This window comes from Bufo bufo, chromosome 4 (genome assembly GCF_905171765.1).
Source record: "Bufo bufo chromosome 4, aBufBuf1.1, whole genome shotgun sequence".
In the NCBI taxonomy this organism is placed as follows: Eukaryota; Metazoa; Chordata; class Amphibia; order Anura; family Bufonidae; genus Bufo; species Bufo bufo.
The window spans coordinates 556,298,178-556,318,233 of NC_053392.1; the positions used below are offsets into that span (position 1 = coordinate 556,298,178).

General features: G+C 46.1%; 1 protein-coding gene across 2 annotated transcripts; it reads left to right on the forward strand.

The window, feature by feature from the left end:
- Nucleotides 1-260: 260 nt before the first annotated feature.
- On the forward strand, nucleotides 261-19,788 carry CCT4 (chaperonin containing TCP1 subunit 4). 2 transcript variants are annotated; one of them, XM_040430153.1, is made up of 14 exons: nucleotides 262-567; nucleotides 4,003-4,055; nucleotides 4,148-4,237; nucleotides 7,461-7,569; nucleotides 8,101-8,243; nucleotides 9,519-9,640; nucleotides 11,598-11,730; nucleotides 12,172-12,311; nucleotides 13,795-13,891; nucleotides 14,410-14,520; nucleotides 14,603-14,733; nucleotides 17,317-17,551; nucleotides 17,653-17,766; nucleotides 19,665-19,788. In XM_040430153.1, exons 1-14 carry the CDS (start codon nucleotides 432-434, stop codon nucleotides 19,677-19,679), a joined length of 1,629 nt encoding a protein of 542 aa, XP_040286087.1. In that variant the 5' UTR covers nucleotides 262-431; the 3' UTR covers nucleotides 19,680-19,788. The 2 variants fall into 2 exon arrangements, with proteins under 2 accessions (XP_040286086.1, XP_040286087.1); XM_040430152.1 differs by having other exon boundaries at nucleotides 261-567; nucleotides 17,317-17,766.
- The last annotated feature ends 268 nt before the right edge of the window (nucleotides 19,789-20,056 follow it).

Genomic DNA, 20,056 nt, shown 5'->3' on the forward strand with positions numbered 1-20,056 from the left:
TCTATGGAGTTCCGGAGATGCAGCACTCGGCTACCTTGTATCAGGACTACAATTTTGTAATATTTTTTCTGCATAAGGAATAATAGGAATTGAGGGAACGTTATTGTGATTTGTGCACAGAATTACCAGAGGAAGGAGACAGGGGCTCTCTGGCCCTCACGTCACGTGGCCCTCACTAATAAATACACTACGTTCTGTTGCCAGAAGAGACGAATTCAGACGCGTTCCAGGGCGCGCTCTGACGTCATCACGCACTAAAGCCTCCCTTACGTTCCCACGACTCCGCCTCCAACCGGCGTTTTGTTCTGGAAGCTTCAGGCGTCGGGGTTTGACAGGGGAGACCGTTCAATCCATCGTCATCCGCCGCCCAGTGACCCGCGCCGGGACGTGACCCTCTCCGTACTACAACCGCCCGAAACGGTCTATCCATAATGCCGGATATCTCTGCTCCTAAAGTCATGGCAGCATCAGGAGGAGGCAATGGAGGTGCGGGCAAGAAGAGAGGAGCCTACCAGGACCGCGACAAGCCGTCCCAGATCCGTTTCAGCAACATCTCCGCAGGGAAAGGTGAGGAGGCCGCTCCGGTGCACGTTGTGGAGGCCGCAGAGGCTGTGGACTGTACCCAGGACTCTAACGCCTGGGGGACTACATTTCCCAGCATTCCCCCACTGCTGCAGCTCGTTAAGGCATGCTGGGAATTGTAGTTTCTGATCAGTAGGGAAGCTGTCTATAGACTGATGGGGGGGGCAGAGCTGTCTACTATAGACTGATGGGGGGGGGGGGGGCAGAGCTGTCTACTATAGACTGATGGGAGGGGGGCAGAGCTGTCTATAGACTGATGGGACGGGGGCAGAGCTGTCTATAGACTGATGGGAGGGGGGCAGAGCTGTCTATAGACTGATGGGAGGGGGGGAGCAGAGCTGTCTATAGACTGATGGGGGGGGGGGGGGGGAGCAGAGCTGTCTATAGACTGATGCACTGTGCTTGTTGATATTTTGTACCCAAATTTGGAGTTGGCGGCAGTCCTAGCCAGAACCCCTCCAGCATCCCTGTGTTTCTATGTAGCAGGAATGAATGGTGGGTGATCCCTGAGGTGCGGCTGGACGTACTTATATATACACTATTAATCCCTTCAAGACACTGATTATTTTATTTTTTTACTCCCAAAACCATAAGATTAGTGATAATGTCATTTTTTTTTCTTTCTGTGTTTTGATACTGAAAAAATAATGTAGGCTTGTGAAAACTGATGTAAACTTTGCAGCTAAATTTTCTGCACCCCTAATCTCCCCCCCCCCCTCTTTCTGACAGGTGTGTATGACTGATCTTATTTCCTTTTTTTTTTTTTTTTTTTTTTTTTTTTTTTTTTATGACGTTCCCCATATGATATAAATATGTTTATTTTAATAGGGTTGTCCGAGTTTTTTTTTAAAATTCTTTGTATGTTTCTAACTAGGCAAATGTAACATCTTTCCAATTCACTCACTATCTCCAGTGGCTGCTTTCTCAGATTTGACTCAGTCACGTGACCTGTGATGTCGGCTTCTCTCCCTGCTCTGATGTTTCGTGCACAAAGCTACTTTCCCACTGCCGTTTCTGGGTCCGTTTGTGAGATCCGTTCAGGGCTCTCACAAGCGGTCCAAAACGGATCAGTTTTGCCCTAATGCATTCTGAATGGAAAAGGATCCGCTCAGAATGCATCAGTTTGCCTCCGATCAGTCTCCATTCCGCTCTGGAGGCGGACACCACAACGCTGCTTGCAACGTTTTGGTGTCCGCCTGATGATGCAGAGGCAAATGGATCCGTCCTGACACACAATGTAAGTCAATGGGGATGGATCAGTTTTCTATGACACAATCTGGCACAATAGAAAATGGATCCGTCCTCCATTGACTTTTAATGGTGTTCAAGGCTGTTACAGATAATAAAAACGGATCCGTTCTGAACGGCTGCAGACGGTTGTATTATCTGAACGGATCCGCACCAAACATGAGTGTGAAAGTAGCCTAAGGCTGAGTTCACACGAGCGTGTCCGGATAAGGTCCAGATGCGTTGCGGCAAACCCACGCGAGTAGGTACCCAATTGCAGTCAGTTTTGATTGCGTTCCGCGTTTTGCACGCGCGTGATAAAAAACTGACTGTGGTACCCAGACCTGAACTTCTTCACAGAAGTTCTGCTTTGGGTTCGGTGTTGTGTAGATGTTATTATTTTCCCTTATCAGTTAACATGGTTATAAGGGAAAATAGCATTCTTTAATACAGAATGCTTAGTAGGTGGTCAATTGAGGATTAAAAAATAATTAACTTCCCTTCTCCTCTTGATCGCGTAGCTGCCGGTCTCTTCTTACTTCTTTAATTATGAGCTGCCGGCTAAAGGACCTGTGGTGACATCAGATCACATGGTCCATCACCACGGTGATGGATCATGTGATTGGACCATGTGATATGACGTCACCACAGGTCCTTTAGCCAGCAGCTCATGACTAAAGAAGAGACCGGCAGCTACGCGATCAAGAGGAGAAGGTGAGTTAATAATTTTTTAACCCTCAATTGACCACCTACTAAGCATTCTGTATTAAAGAATGCTATTGTTTTCCCTTATAACCATGTTATAAGGGAAAATATTACAGTGAATAGACTGTCACCTAGCAACCATGCGTGAAAATCGCACCGCATCCGCACTTGATTGCGGATGCTTGCGATTTTCACTCAGCCCCATTCACTTCTATGGGGCCTGCGTTGCGTGAAAAACGCAGAATATAGAGCATGCTGCGATTTTTCACGCAACGCACAAGTGATGCGTGAAAATCACAGCTCATGTGCACAGCCCCATAGAAATGAATGGGTCAGGATTCAGTCCGGGTGCAATGCGTTCACCTCACTCATTGCGGAAATCTCGCCATGTGAACTCAGCCTAAGGCCCCTTGCAGACGAGCATTCCTCCCACGGCGAGTCTGCAACGCAGCACCCGGCCTGACCTCCCAGCACTAACGGTATTCACATAGCATTATATTGATTTATAATGCTTTGTAACCCTTACAGTTCTGGAATGTATTGGATAACACTGGCAGCATTATGCCAGTATTATCCAATGCATTCCAGAACTGTAAGGGTTACATAGCATCATAAATCCAATATAAGGCTATGTGACTCCTGATGGGAGGTCAGGCCGCGTGCTGCATTGCGGACTCGCTGCGGGAGGAACGCTCGTCTGCAAGGGGCCTAAGAGATCAGATGAGTCTGTACAGGAGACATGGCTGCTGGCCACACCCTCCTGCAGACTAGAGGAGTTCTGCACAAGAACAGGTAGGGGGAGGATCCTGTGTATCAGCAGTGTCATTGTACAGCTGAGACTTGTAGTCCTACACATGCTACATGCTGCCTGGTCTCCCAGCAGGCAGACATGTCACTCAGATTGTTATTGCAGGTAAACAAAGGACCAGAAGAGAACCAGGGAAATGAGGAAATAGATATTTTTTTACCTAAACTTGCTTAGGTCAGTTATATATTGCTGCCCATCAGATTTACAGTGCTATATATATTTTTTCTTAACTCGGCCAACCCCTTTAATAGTGCAAAAGATCTTTAGTATATAATTGTTTATTTTTAATATGGAGAAACAGCAGTGTTTTTTTTTTTTTGTTTTTTTTTTACTTACCGTATATATTTAGTGCCCTCAGGCCACTTGAACATTGGTTCTTAGATCGCTTCTCCCACAAACTGCGATGAATTACCATTGCAGTTTATGTCCGATTCGCTGTGTTCCTATGGAGCCCTGCCACAGCCTTTGGAAGGCTCAAGGCTACCACATGGAGTGAACGGCTCCCCCGACCTCGGCGTGAGGAGACGTTTGTAGACCCTGGGAGCACAGTATTTTCTGTCAAAAACCCTTTCAGATGCCGTGGTCACATTCGACCACTGCATCTGGGGGGGTTAAATGCCTGTGATTGGAGTTACCGCTGCTCAGACATTAGATTTCTGAAATGTTCCTTTATGTTGTAGCTGTTGCCGACGCCATCAGAACAAGCCTGGGGCCAAAGGGCATGGACAAAATGGTAAGACCGCGGCTGGTCGTGTGTTTGGTGAGGTATGGCTTGTTGCCGGCCGCTTGTTCATTGATCGGTTATTCCCTCCTCATGTATTGAAGATTCAAGATGGTAAAGGAGATGTGACCATTACTAATGACGGAGCAACTATCCTGAAGCAAATGCAAGTCCTGCACCCGGCAGCAAAGATGGTAAGTCACTGTCGGTGTCCACGGACGTGGCTTCACTTGTGCTGTTCATGTTTCACCATTTTCAAGATGAGGGCTGGAAGCGTCTCCAGCTGAGCGAAACAATGCTACAAAAAGAGCAATGTGAATACAGCCTAAGGCCTCATGTACCCGATTCCATTTTATCCAGAGCTATAGAGGTAGATGGAACCTCCACTGTTCTTCAGTACTGGTCCCCTTGGCTACGTCTGCTGTCAGACCACCGCTCTAGGCCTCTTTCACGTGCGTATCAGTGATGTCCGCCTGTGAAGAGTCCATTGTTGGTTCGTGTGTCTGTTTTTTGTCCTCTGTGTGTCATCCGTATTTTACGAGCACTGCTAGGCTGAAAAGGGATTTCCAGAGCATGTCCGATCAGTGGTTAGTCTTCTGCCATCCGTGTTCTTTCATGAACCCATAGAGTTCAATGGAAATGTTTTGTCTGCATCATGGACCAAAGTAGTGCATGTCTGTTATCTTTCCACTGATCCACGCTCAATGGAAAACCAATTATGTATGAATGAACACATTAAAATCAATGGATACGTGTGCTGTCCATGGAGAACACATACAATGTGTGAAAGAGGCCTTGAGGCACATCCACATATACTGGAAAAGAATTGAGGATTTTGCTGCAATATTTGTATGTATTACATGGGAGGGTTTGCTGTGTTCTCACTACATTGAACATTTTAAACATCCCTGGTAAAATGTGTAGAAGGAGTTGAAATGATTTGTATTAAAGGGGTTGTCCGGGTTCAGAGCTGAACCCGAACATCCCTCCAGGGCAAAGGCATTTTTTGGAGATCCGGTTACGTACCGGGGCTCTCCATGGGGCTGACAGGAACCATGGGGACGTCACCGGCACTGATGGGCGGGATTTAGCGCTGCCCTAGCCAGTATAACTGACAGGGCAGCGCTAAACCCCACCCATCAGAGCCGGTGACGTCACCGAACACACTGCCGGGCGGAAGCCTCCGTCCGCCAGTGTGTTATTGAAAACAAAAGAACCTGTGCCCTGCGCGATCTAGTGCAGGGCAAGGTAGCGCATCGGAGCATGAGATGCTGCGATGCTAGCCTCAGGGGGGCTGTCTGGGTGAAAATAAGGGTATGTCCGGGTTCAGCTCTGAACCCGGACAACCCCTTTAAAAATGTAAGCTGCAAGTCAAGTTTTTCAGATCCTGTGGATGCCTGATTTTTGTGGGATAAACCCATTAGGCCAGGGCTTGACAAATTTCCTTGGAATCTAGGAGCCAGCTAAAAAAGTTAGGAGCCAGGTGGAGCCGCGTCATAAAATATCTATATTGCGATATAATTTTAAGCATGTATATCGCAATATATTGAACTATTAGCCTCCTTAAGGGCTAGAACCCTTGTCATATTCACCCTAATAGAGCTCTATTAGGGTGAATAGGACTTTACACTCTCCCTGCTGCCCTGTGCTTTGTGCACACAACAGCAGGGAGATGACCATTGCAGCCAGCCTCTGATTAGCCCCCCTCCCTCTTATCAGCCCCTCCTCCTCCTCCCCCCCATCATTGGTGGCAGTGGGCAGTTCCGATCGGAGTCCCAGCAGTGTAATGCTGGGGCTCCGATCGGTTACCATGGCAGCCAGGAGTCACGCTACTGAAGTCCTGGCTGCGATGGTATGTTAGTAAGCAGCATTATACTCACGTGCGCCGTGATCGCCGGGAGCTCCTTCTCATAGGTCTGTGCGGCGCATTGCTAATGCTATAAGCATTAGCAATGAGCCGCACAGACAGAAGAAAGAGCGCCCGGCGGCCACGGCGCACGTGAGTATAATGCTGCTTACTAACATACCATCGCAGCCAGGACTTCAGTAGCGTGACTCCTGGCTGCCATGGTAACCGATCGGAGCCCCAGCATTACACTGCTGGGACTCCGATCGGAACTGCCCACTGCCACCAATGCAGAGAGTCGAGATTGAAGAACATTCCCGGCACCCGACCTCTGACAGGACGCTGTGATCCGCGCGAATAACCCCTCAACTGAGGGGTTAATCGCGCGGATCACAGCGTGCATTCATAGGGGCCGGGATATGGCCGGCACATTCATTGGTGGCGCAGTGGCCACAGTCCCTCCCCTCCTCCTCCTACTCTGTTCTTAGTGGCCAGCGGCAGCCGCGCACAGTGGGGAGGGAGGGACTCCTCTCCTTCTCCACTGTGCCGGCTCAGGAAACCATGGTGCGCGCCGAGAGCGCATCTTTGAAAACGGGCTGACAAATACCCAAGCGCCAGGACCAAATTCCTGGTCGCCATGGCGACCTGGCGCCCGGGATTTGTCGAGCCCTGCATTAGGCCACGTTCACATCTCCAGTGAATGTTTCCCGCAGAGAACAACCTGCCAGAGTTCACCGGATCCGGCACTGCTGGATTAGGCTACATGCACACGACCGCTGTTTTGGTCCGCATCTGAGCCGCTTGGATGCGGACCCATTCACTTCAATGGGGCCGCAAAAGATGCGGACAGCACTCCGTTGCTCTGTTCCGTGGGCCGCAAAAAAAATATAACCTGTCCTATTCTTGTCCGTTTTATACTAATGGCTGTCCGTGCCTATCCACAAATTGCGGAACGCACACGGACGCCATCCGTGTTCTGCGGACCGCAAAACGCACAACGGTCGTGTGCATTTAGCCTATACAGATCACTGCTGGATCCCCATTGACTGTGATCCTGCAAATCTGTGGCATAAATACCAGTTTTCGGATGGACAAAAAACATTACATGCAATGGTTTCTGGTTCGGCCAACAGCTGGCATTTGTGCGGCATCCTGCAGCCGGAGCATCTTCCTGCCGATGTGAACACTGCCTTAGTAAATTTGAAGAATTTTTTTGTCTGGTGTAAACATAGAAAATAAAGGAAGGTGGGTCATTTATCAAACTGGTGTAAAGTAGAACTGGCTGTTGCCATAGCAGCCAATCAGATTCCACCTTTCTTTTTCCAAAGGAGCTGTCGAAAATGAAGGTTGGAATCTGATTGGTTGCTATGGGCACCTAAGCCAGTTCTACTTTACACTTTCTTCTTAGTTTCATAAATGACCCCAAAAATCTGCCTACACCTTCTATGAGCATGTGTTGATCTACATTCAGCACCGCAATTTGCGTAAAACCGTTAATAAATCTCCACCCCCTTTCATTGTGTTTATTTAATTGTACTTTTTCATGATTTTTTTTTATTTTTATTGTACAGTTGGTTGAATTATCCAAAGCTCAAGATATTGAAGCTGGAGATGGCACAACATCTGTGGTGGTCATCGCTGGTGCTCTCCTAGATGCTTGTGCCAAGCTGCTGCAGAAAGGTAGGCTTGGTAGAGATAGTTCAGCTAGATTTCAGATTGTCCACCTAGATGAACCCTCTTCTCAGGAGGCAGCAGAGGCCAAATGCTGGACTTTTGGGTGCACCGATGAAGCGGGTAAAGAGTAGTAGTATAACCTAGCCTCCAGTGCCAAAGCCAGCGGCTCTGTCTCTATACTACCCATCATTCAGAGCCTACAGTGTGGCATGTCCAATCGAAGTGATTATATTTATCGGTTCAGAGACCGTCCACTCCAGGGCCGCTGCTTCCCTGCCGGGCTTTGTTTACATGGCTGCAGCAGTGACGTGCCCACATACTGCACAAGCCATCACGGCCGCAGTGGCGCGGGGGATCGGAGCGGTGGTGCTGGAGCAGAGTGGGTTTGAACTGTTGAGTAGAACTTCTCGCCTTCAGTTAACATGGTCCCTGCCTTTCACCAGTTTTTTTTATTATTTTTATTAACTCTGACTATCCCTTTTATGTCCAGTGGATTAATGTCTTGGTGTTTCCTTTTTTTCCCTTGCTTCCATGTAGGTATACACCCCACCACAATTTCTGAGTCCTTCCAGCTGGCAGTAGAGAGAGGGATTGAAGTTCTGACCAGTATGGCCCAACCTGTGGAGCTGAGCGACCGAGAAACGTTACTGAACAGTGCCACGACGTCACTAAACTCAAAGGTATTTGCTTAATCCGTATACATCTGTTTAGTACAGGGCTGCATACACATTAATAACTGCACCACATCAGCATGGGCTTCTGATCACGTGGTGTATTAGACACATTAAAGGGGTTCTCCAGGAATGATATGAGTGACTAGGATGGGTTGCTTGGTGGAGGTGAGGGCTACCTTCACTACACATTGCTAAGATTCTCTGTCAGGCTGGACGATCCCTCCATTGTTATTGGTTGTAGATCAGGAACCCCGCTGTACAATAGATGGTAGTGATGGGGAGGAAGGATGGCGTATCGCACACAGGACCGCATCGTCATCTATTGGCCACCTGCACGTGTCGCAGAATACAGTACAGCAGCAGCAAAGTGTAGAAGATGACATAAGTCTCATGTACACATAGCAGTTTTTTTCTGCGCAGAAATTGACCTAATAGTATGTCAATTATGTTTGCGGATTTCAACCATTTCAATGGAAGGGTGAGATCTGCAGCGAAACCGGCTCAAAATCTGCAGTTGTGCATTTTGGTTCATAATGTGCTGCAGAAACGCACGGAAATCCACGCAGACGTTTGTGCGGATCTTATGTGCGTTCACCCTAAAGGGCATCTGTTAGCAGATTCGTATCTATGAAACTGACTTGTTGCATGTGCGCTTGGCAGCTGAAGACATCTGTGATGGTCCCGTAGTCATACCTTTGCCGCATTGTACTTCGCCGGTCTCCGCTTGCTGCTCCTTTTCACACGCAGTAAGGCTCCATTCACACGTCCGTACTGCATTGCGGAACCGCAAAAGACCCAGGCGGCGGCCCCATTGAAATAAGAATAGGACATGCTCTATTTTTTTTTTTCTGGAGCTGCGGACCGGAAGATCGGGCCGTGCTCCGGAAATGCGGATGCGGAGAGCACATAGTGTGCTCTCCACATTTATTCAGTCCCCATAAAGTATGAATGGGTCTGAACAGGTGCAGACAATACTTGCGGACGTGTGAATAGAGCCTAAATGCCCGTTTAGCCAGTCGCTGGCTGCAGTGGTGACCCCTGTCAGCTAGTGGTTGGCTGAGCGGGCATTTCCTGCCTGTTGAGTAGTAAGTAGGAGCCATAAACCGATTGGGAGGGATCATTGGTAAGGCAAGTATTGACTTATTTTACACCATGGGGAGCCTTTTAAAAATTTCAATGACTGGATAGCCCCTTTCATCCTGTAACATTGTGAAGGAGACATTTTTCCCAGCTGGATAAAGACGCTACATTTGTATTTATTTATTTTTCTGTTTCTTTAAGGTGGTCTCCCAGTATTCCAGTTTGCTTGCACCAATGAGTGTGGAAGCTGTAATGAAAGTGATCGATCCATTGACGGCAAATAGCGTTGATCTGCGTGACATCAAAATGGTCAAGAAACTTGGGTAAGAAATTTTGTAGTGGACTCTAATAGGGTTGTGGTTTTCAGTGTAAATCAAGATTCCACTTGCAAGAGTATCATGAGCTGGTGAAGTGAAGCAAGTAGTTTAACCCCTGAAGGACCCTGGGATTTTCCATTTTTGCATTTTCATTTTTCACTCCCCGCCTTCCCATAGTCCTAACTCTTTATTTTTCCATTCACATAGCCTTATGAGGGCTTATTTTTTGTGGGACAGGTTGTACTTTCTAATGGCACCATTTACGGTTGCATACCATGTAGTTGGAAGCGGGGGGAGGGGGGAATTCCAAATGGGGTAGAATTGGGAAAAATCGCATGTCTGATAAAAAAAAAAAAAAAAATTGACCTGTTATCTTCATTCTCCAGGTCAGTATGTTTACAACCATACTAATTTTGTTTTTGCATTTATTATACTGAGAAAAAAAAAAACTTTTGAGGGGATTTTTTAATTTTTTTTTTTTTTTTTATAACCATATTCTGACCCCTATAACCTTTTGTAGTTATGTGTACGGGGCTGTGTGAGGGCTAATTTTTCGCAGGACAAATTTGAAGTGTGTGCGACTTTTTGATCAGTTTTTATAAAAAAAAAAAAATATTGGGTAGTGACAAAAAATGGCATATTGGCTTTCTCTCCTTCCCCCATTGCTCCATTTGTATGCCATTAATATTGTTATATTTTATTATGGGCATTTTCGCACGCGGCAATAGCCCATTATGTTTATTTTTTTTTATTGTTGAAGTATTTTTTATTTAGGAAAGAGGGGTGATTTGAACTTAATTTTATTTTTTATTAAGTCACCCTGGGTGACAATAACTGGCAATTGCCTATTGTGTTCATTGATGTCTATATAGACACCATTGAACACTTCATTTGCACTATACCAATACAATGCTGCCACCTAGTGACCTGTATTGGTATAGTCATCTAATAGGCACCAAAGCCTGCATGAGGCTTCAGCCTATTAGCTCAATGTAACAGGTTCCCCGATCTCAGCCGGGGAACACTGTTACCGGAGCGGAAGTGCGCGACTTCCGCTTCCGGACTGCGCAGATGCCGTGGTCACATTTAACCACGGCATCTGAAAGGGAAAATATATGCGATCAGCCTTATGACTGATCGCATACATGTGCCGCGGGTCACGTACGAGCGGGCGCCATGTTTGGGGAGGTCCTTTAAAGGGTTAAAGTAAATGTCTGATGGATGCGAATCCCTCCTCTGGGACCCACACCTGTCTCTAGAATGTGTTCCACCGACCCCTTCCATCACAACTAATGAGGTGAGCGGTACATTCAGGCAGTGATTGGAGAGGTGGCCGCACATGCAGTTGGGTCTCTCCGTTAATTTCTGTGGGAGTTGTGGAAACAGCCAAGCAAGCCTGGTATGGGGGGGGTGGGGGTCCCAATTTTGAAGAGTGAGCGAGTCCCAGAGGTGTGACCTGCATCCGTCAGACATTGATGGTAATAAATGTCTACAGTGTGAATAGCTTTTTAACCATGGTCTTGATGCTCCTACACTTATAGAAATATTGCTTTGATGGGTCATTGGTCTGCAGAGCGCGGCACAGGGGCATTTGGCCTGCTGGTAGTGCTGTGTAGACATTGTGATGGTGCATTCTAAATTACAAGCCAATCGTCTGACCTCTGGGACCATCACATACCCTGAAAATAAAGGGACTGCAGCACAGTTGTATTGCAGTTCCCTGCACAGTCAGGAGGCCGGGAGCACCACTGTGGAGGGAAGTGGCTGCAGTGCTGTGGCCCCTTCATTCTTGAGATCATAGGGAGTCCCAGGTGTTGGATTCCTCCCCATATTGACTGTGAAGTGACTGCAGATCCCGGCAATATGCGATCAGTTGTATGTATGACCTTTTTATAACCCTGTTTAGTTGGTGATGTTAGAAGACTTGCTACTGGAGGCACATGCTGTCTTCTCTTCTTTCTAGTGGAACCATTGATGACTGTGAACTGGTTGATGGCCTGGTGCTCACACAGAAATTGTCCAACACTGGAGTAACCAGAGTAGAAAAAGCAAAGATTGGTCTAATTCAGTTCTGCTTGTCTTCCCCCAAAACAGACGTAAGTATTCGATTGTACGTACTTCAGCTACTCTATGCAGATATACTCCTGACAAAAGCTGCTCCAAATCCAGTGTGTGGCTTGCTTGGTCAGTCTTCTACCTGTACAAGTTGGGCTCCATTCACACATCCGTGTGTGTTTTGCAGATCTGCAAAACACGGATAGCGGCAGTGCGTTCCACATTTTGCAGACCGCACATTGCCGGCACTAAGATAATATGCCTATTCTTGTCCGCTATTGCGGACAAGAATAGGACATGTTCTATTTTTTTCAGGATCGGAATTGCGGACCCGGAAGTGCGGGTCCGCAATTCTGGATCGGGGCCGCACGACGTATGGGTCCGCAATTCCGTTCCGCAGAATGGAATTGCGGATGTGTGAATGGAGCCTTATGGTGGGCGTGATATTGTAGTAACATGACGTGATGTCTATTTCCTTCCAGATGGATAACCAGATTGTGGTGTCAGATTATGCACAAATGGATAGAGTTTTAAGAGAAGAGAGAACCTACATCCTGAACCTTGTGAAGCAGATTAAGAAGGCTGGCTGCAATGTGCTGCTTATCCAGAAGTCAATTTTAAGGTAGCGCAAAATTCTTTAGCAAAGTATACATTAGAACTCTATCCTGTTGCTGATTGGTGCTGATACTGTGCCATAAAATAAGTACTGTGAGGCACCATTGTAGTATCAAATTCTTTGGTCAGCGGCGTCCTCTTTTTAAAGTCTGTTAGCCTGTTTGTGCTCTGGTCCTCCTATTGTCGCTGATGGTCCGGGCACGTGAACAGAATGGTCCATCAGCGGACTCCTTTGGATAAGGGCTCATGCACACGACCGTATGCCCTCCGAGACATACAGTCCGTGAGCGGGCCATATGTCCCGGAGCGGCATACATCGAGCGCACAGCATCATAGGTGGATGGCACTGTTATATGGGGACGGGGTGATCTGAATGAAGTAGGCGGCGCAGGCACGTGACGTCAGTGAGTTACGGCCGCCCTGCTCTGCCTGCTACAGGACATTTAGTAAGTAGTACAGATGTGGCTGGGGATCGGAACTTCAATGAAAGCTATTATTATAAAAGGTTTAGGCATTAAGGAAGTGAGTGAGCGGCGGGGCCGGAGTACAGTGACCACACTGGCCCCTCCCCCGTCCAGCTGATACATCGCTGTCTGCGATGTAAAATGGCAGCATTCGCCCCATAAGACGCAGGGGCATTTTTCCCCCACTTTTGGGGGAAAAAGTGCATCTTATGGGGCGAACAATACGGTAATTTATATGTTTAGGGTAACACAATGAACATTTAGAAACACTCAGTGAGGGTAGCATAGTAGAGGTGACAGGTTCCCTTTAAAGTTATTATATAAGGTTAAAAAAGTTGACATGTTTATAACTGTGCAGCATCCGAAAATGAACTATTAGAATATAAAAAATTTCCTGCGTTGTGTATGCTGTAATATCACTAGTTTCCCCGTTTGTTTTTTTGGTAAACTTTTGTTCTGCAAAATACACCCCCCCCCTCCATACAGCTCTGTAAATGGAAATTTTGTGATGCAAAAAAAGTGGATCCCTTTTGAAAGGCTTTTATTCATATATTTTTTTTTTTTTTATCTGATATGGCTGTAATCGTACTGACACACAGAATAGGATGTCATGTCAATTTTAGTGCACAGTGAATGCCGTAATATCAGAGCCCAAAACATGCTAAATTAAGTGGTGCCATTAAAAAAATACAACTTGTCCCAGCAAAAATAAGCCATCATATGGCTATGGGTACAGAAAATTAAAAAAGTTATGTCTCTTGGAATGTGGAGACAAAAAAAAAAAGCAAAATCTAAGCTGGGCTTTGTCTTGATCCGCCTTCCTAGAATTCTATTGTCCTAACCTACTGAATGTGGATCTAATAACGATCCTGGATGGCTGTCTCTCCCTTTGCCATATAACTGATGCTAAATAGAAAGAAAAGAAAAAGCAGCACACATTAACACATTGTGCTGCCTTTTTTCTTATATATATTTATTTCTTTGTATTAATATATAACCATTCTGCCATATTTCCTGTGTTCTCAGGGACGCTCTCAGTGATCTTGCCTTACACTTCCTGAATAAAATGAAAATCATGGTTGTCAAGGAGATAGAGCGTGAAGACATAGAGTTTATCTGTAAGGTCTGTATCCTCAGTAATGACCCCTGGCCTCTGTCTAGGAATGTCTGCGGTTGATTCTTATGTTTACTCCTAAGGCTACTTTCACATTAGCGTTTTCAATTCCGCTATTGAGAACAGTCATAGGATCTCAATAGCGGATGAAAAGCTTTAGTGTTGTCCCCATTCATTGCAATGAGGACAAAACTGAACGACACGGAGTGCACCAGAATGCATTCCATTCCATTTGGTTGCGCTCCCATCGAGGACAGAATAACGCTGCACGCAGCGTTTTTCTGTCCGCGATGGGGTGCTGAGCAAGACTGATTCGTCCTGACACACAATAGAAAACTGATCCGTCCTACATTGACTTTCAGTGGAGTTTGACGGATCCGTCATGGCTATAGAAGACCTAATACAACCGGATCCGTTCATGACGGAAGTTGTATTATTGTAACGCAAGCGTTTTTGCAGATCCATGACTGATCCTCAAAAAACGCTAGTGTGAAAGTAGCCTAATAAGAATTCATTTTTTTTATCAGACAATTGGAACGAAGCCGGTGGCACACATTGACCAGTTTACAGCAGACATGTTGTCCTCAGCTGAGCTCGCTGAAGAAGTTAGTCTTAATGGTTCTGGGAAGCTTGTAAAGGTAAGTGTCTGAGGTTTATCTTCATTTGCACCTCCATTATTTTTTTTGCACCGTTTTTTTAAGCGTTTCATTGCTCTTGCAGATAACTGGGTGCGCTAATCCCGGCAAAACGGTTACAATTGTGGTCCGTGGGTCTAATAAGCTTGTGATTGAAGAGGCCGAACGATCCATTCATGATGCACTTTGTGTAATTCGCTGCTTAGTTAAGAAAAGGTATGTGGCTGTATACTTTTTATTTTTTTATATTGCTTTATTCAACAGTGATTTATTAAACTTTTATTAGGAACTTGCTCATACGACTATCAAAAATCAGTGCTTATCAGCACTCAAAAGGTGCTCAGACCTGTACTTCTGAAGTTCTGTGTTTGTGACCACATGGGGTCTCTGGAGTGTTTACGGATACTTTGAGTCCTGAAATATGTTTTGCGTCATAAAAAAATGCGCACACGTTGCTGGTTTTTAGCACAGGTTCCTCTGCAAATCGTAAAAGGGTTCAGCTCTGAACCTGGACATAAGTTCCCCTTCACTCATTTAGCCTGTATGAGTGCAGCATCGGAGCAAGGGTTTTTTCTTCACTACTGGTGACGTACCGGGCATCTCAAAGCTTCCGCCTAGCAGTGAGCCCGGTATGGTCACTGGCAGACTTTAGCCTAAAGGCTGCCCATTAGTGCAGATGAAATGCCAGAATCGCTGCTAGGCAGAAACCTCCGACTAGCATACTGAAAAAAAAAAAAAAAAAAGCCAGCTACGTGACCGGCAGTAAACAAACAGCCCTTGTCCTGCACTATGCAGTGCAAGGGGGAGCATCAGAGCTGGACATGCTCCACTGACACAGGCTGAATGAGTGAAGGGGGGCTTATGTTCGGGTTCAGCTCTGATCCCAGACAACCCCTTTAATTAGATCTGCTTAGGGTACTTTCACACTAACGTTAGTCGGAGCCGCCTGCCGGATCCACCGATCGGTGTGACAACTGACAGCATTTGTAGACTGATCCGGGTGCGGATCCGTCTACAAATGCATTGCAAGAACGGATCCGTCTCTCCGCTTGTCATGCAGATAGATGGATCCGTCTTGCAGTCTCTTTCACAGTTTTCCCAGTCTGCGCATGTGCAGACTGGAAGGACAGATCCGTCCTTCAGTTGTTTTGCAATGCCGGATCCGGCATTCGGGCGACTGATCAGGCATTTTGGACGGACATCTGCGGTATTATGTCCGGCCAAAACGCCTGACAGTGACTGAACGGAAGGCATACTGATGCAAACTGAACGGATTTCTATCCATTCAGAATGCATTGGGATATGCCTGATCAGTTCTTTTCCGGCATAGAGCCCTTTTGACGGAACTCTATGCCGGAAAAGAACAACGCAAGTGTGAAAGTAGCCTTACATTCCACAACCAGTGCAAGCGATTTAGGATATTTCAGTCCCCATTCGAATGCAGTGGAGGTGGAAGATGTAGTCGCGCTGCAAAAGCCTATGTAGGCCTGGCCTAAATTACACAGTAGGGTTTTGGATCCGCCGTAACATTCGCAGCAGATAAGTGTCCGCCTCAGTGGATTCTTTGTAAACTATGCATCCACATTTCCCGTAGGAAAATCCTGACCATGGAAATCGGTCACCCATTCTTACCTGTTCACACAGTTTTTTTGGTGGTGTTTTTCTGCACTTTTGCATTTTTTGTGGCGTGTTTTGCATCATTTTTCACAAAAAGTTCTATCTCCAGATGTTAGCTGAAGGTCTTCGGAAAATCTAAAACTCAGGACACAAGCGGTTTTGTTCATTATGTGCAATGTTTTCTTTCTGATGCCTTTTAAAAAATGCGCCATTATGTAAGGCCTAGTTCACACGAACGTGTCTGATCCGTTACCATATTGCGGCCCGCAAATTGCAAGCTGCAATACACAGCCACACTTCTGTGTGCATCCTGCATCACGGATGCGGACCCATTCACTTCAATGGGTCCGCAAATACGGCCGCACGGAACGGGACCCCTCGGAAGCACTACGGAGTGCTTCCGTGGGGTTGTGTCCCGTACTGCCGTTCCGCAAAAAGATAGAACAGGTCCTATCTTTTTGCGGAACGGGCAGATGGCGGACCCATTAAAGTGAATGGGTCCACGATCCGATGCGGCTGACCCACGGCCAGCCATCGTGCATTGCAGCCCGCAATTTGCGGACCGCAGCACAGGCACGGGTCACGTTCGTGTGAACTCGGCCTTTTTGCATTTTTCACTGAGGAAAAAACACCAGTTCACGCAGCCATTTAGAACACCGAAGCAAAAACAATGTGCTATTGAGTGGTATCAAAACCTTTTTATAGTTAAAGGGTTTTCTGATTTTTTTTTTTTTTTTTTTTTTTACTGATGACCAGTGTGGGACCCCCACCATTTAGATACTGATGACCTCCAGAGGATAGGTAATCATTTAAAAAATCCTGGACACTTCTTACCTGTGTAACACTGGTTACTGTGATGTCATCCAGTTGTGTGCATGGGGCCTAACAGTATGACTGTGGGAGACCACTGTTGCTTATTGCATACATTTTAAAAGGGTTTTCACAACTGGATGGATGCCCTTTGATAATGCATAACCTTGCGATGCAGAGAGCTCAGTATTTGGTTGGGGTTTTTGGAAATGTTACACATGTGGCACCAAGTGCCCCTGTAGGGCTAGATGGATTTGCTTTTAGCTTTCTGCACTGGAGAGGTCTTCCTAGGACAACCCTTTAGGTCCTTTTGATATCGATGGGGTAACTAATGGATTGGCCGTGTGAGACCTTTTTTCTTTTCTTCTATAGAGCTCTGATTGCTGGAGGAGGTGCTCCTGAGATTGAATTATCCCTACGTTTGAATGAATATGCAAGAACACTCAGTGGGATGGAGTCCTACTGTATCAGAGCTTTTGCAGACGCCTTAGAGGTTATCCCATCGACTTTGGCAGAGAATGCAGGACTGAACCCAATATCCACTGTAACAGAGCTGAGAAACAGACACGCAGAGGGTGAGAAGACAGCAGGCATAAATGTGCGCAAGGTAGGTTGTTCTGCATTTTATTTATCCAGCACACAAATGAATTTCATTTCTGCAATTAAACTCCCATCAAATCCTTTATTTTTTTTTTTCTGTTTTTGTAGGGAGGAATTTCCAACATTTTGGAGGAACTTGTTGTTCAGCCGCTCTTGGTGTCTATCAGTGCACTGACTCTAGCCACAGAAACCGTTCGTAGTATCCTGAAGATTGATGATGTGGTTAGTATAAAAGTCACTGTTAACAACAACAAAATATTCTGTTACACTGCAATAACTTGTACCAACCCCAACACTGGGCATCTATTCTCAAGGCTCCTTTTACAAGGACCAATTTTGCAGGCGATTGTCGGTAAGGAAGCATTCCTTCCCGGCAATCGCCTGCTTGTCAGCGCTACATTGACATGCAGTGATCTTCTCCACAGTATGGGGAGGAGTGATCATTAATGCCATCGCTTGTCCCCATACAGACTCTGTTTGATGGTAGCAGAGGCTGTTTAAACAGCACGATGTGCTGCCAGCAAACTACATTTTTGTGACTGCATGAATGATGAGATTACCCGACGAATGAGCATTTAGCTTTTTCATCAGGTAATCAGCGACGCCTTTACACGGCCAGATAATTGCCAACGAGTGTTCCGATGCTAGTTAGCGATTATCTGGCGGATTCTTGGCCTGTGGAAAGGGCCTTTTACACTGTCACTTAATTGATGATTATTCAGAGGCTCGGTGGTCGGGGTGTTACCATTGACAGCAGGAAATGTATCCACCGCTAGTGCTCACATTTATAGCTGTTAGTGTAGTGAATGTTAATTGGGTGCAAACCCTTTCAGATTGCAGCTGGAGATCAGCTGTTTGCACTGGGGAAGTTAAAGCAACCCAGGGATTTCCTCTGCAGCAGCTGCTTCAGGGGAAAAGTGATATTATATGGTGGCCATTCAGTTGAATGGCCAATTATTTTTTATTTTTTTTTAAATACCTGGATGGCTTGATTTGTGCTAAAACGGGAGCATCCCGGGTGCATAACTTCATAATGAGCCATTAAACTAGGGATGGTCTTAATGAGACAACCTCTTCAAACTATGTGCAGTTTTATATGATTAAGTCCAAGACTCCATGAATAGCTTGTAGATTTTTGTGGTGTTGGTTTTTACATTTTATTCCTGCATGGTGCCATTCACTTTGCAAAAGTAGCTGGGATTACACAGCAAACATCCCCAATTTTGTCATCATCCCATCAGCCTTTGTTAAGGGGGTTTTTCACCTGGAACTTTGCTGGCATACTGCTAGGATATATCAATGTCCGATAGGTGCGGGTCCCGCACTTATGTTTAAAATGGAGCGCCTAAAGTTTGGGAGAGATCACCGTGCATGAACAGCTGCCCTCCATTCATTATTATGAGCGCACTCGGCTATTTTCAGAGGTCCCATCGAGTGGCCACTGTTCCGTTCACTTCTATGGAACTGCAGGAAGTCGAGTCAGTGCTCCGCTATTTTCTGCGCTCCCATAGCAGTGAATGGAGGGTGACCACGAATGTGCAGTGCTCTTTTGTGAGCTCTGTTCGTGATATAGGTGTGGGATCCGCACCTGTCTGACACTGGGATATGCCACCCATGTTCCAGGTGAGACAACCCCCTTTAACTGTCCAGCAAGTCCCATGGAAATGTAATGTGTGCAGTGAGTTCTCGGCATTGCTGAGCGTATCCTTAAAGGGAACCTGTCACCGGGATTTTGGGTATAGAGCTGAGGACATGGGTTGCAAGATGGCCGCTAGCACATCCGCAATACCCAGTCCCCATAGCTCTGTGTGCTTTTATTGTGTAAAAAAACTGATTTGATACATATGCAAATTAACATAAGAGTCATATCTTACTTGTGTGACCAGAGAAGAGTCATATTTTCAAGCTCTGACTCATCTCAGGGTAATTTGCATATGTATCAAATCGTTTTATTTTACACAATAAAAGCACACAGAGCTATGGGGACTGGGTATTGCGGATGTGCTAGCGGCCATCAAGCAACCCATGTCCTCAGCTCTATACACAAAATCCTGGTGACAGGTTCCCTTAAGTCCTATATGAATTGTGGCTAATGTCTGAATTATTTTGTATTTCTCCAGGTCAACACCCGATAAACTGGTTTTGGATGAAGTAAACCGTGGCATGTCTGCTGACCTAAGATGGCAGTAAACCTTTATACGCGTGTCGGCACTTAATTTAATAAAATTGTTACATGACGTTATAGATCCATGATTTCTTAACTCTTTAATACCCTTGTACATTTATTCTGCACAGTGCTAAAAAAACGTTGCATGCAGCGATAATTTGTATGGCATAATGCCGGTATTCATGCCAGACATTACAATGAATGGGACCCGTCAGGTACAGCTGGTGTCCGGCATATGCTGGATATGGCAGTTCCAGTATTCTGTTCCTTTTCTGGAACAGGATACCGGAATTGGGCTTCGTTCACACTTCAGTGAATCACACATGTGTACGATCATTGTTCTCC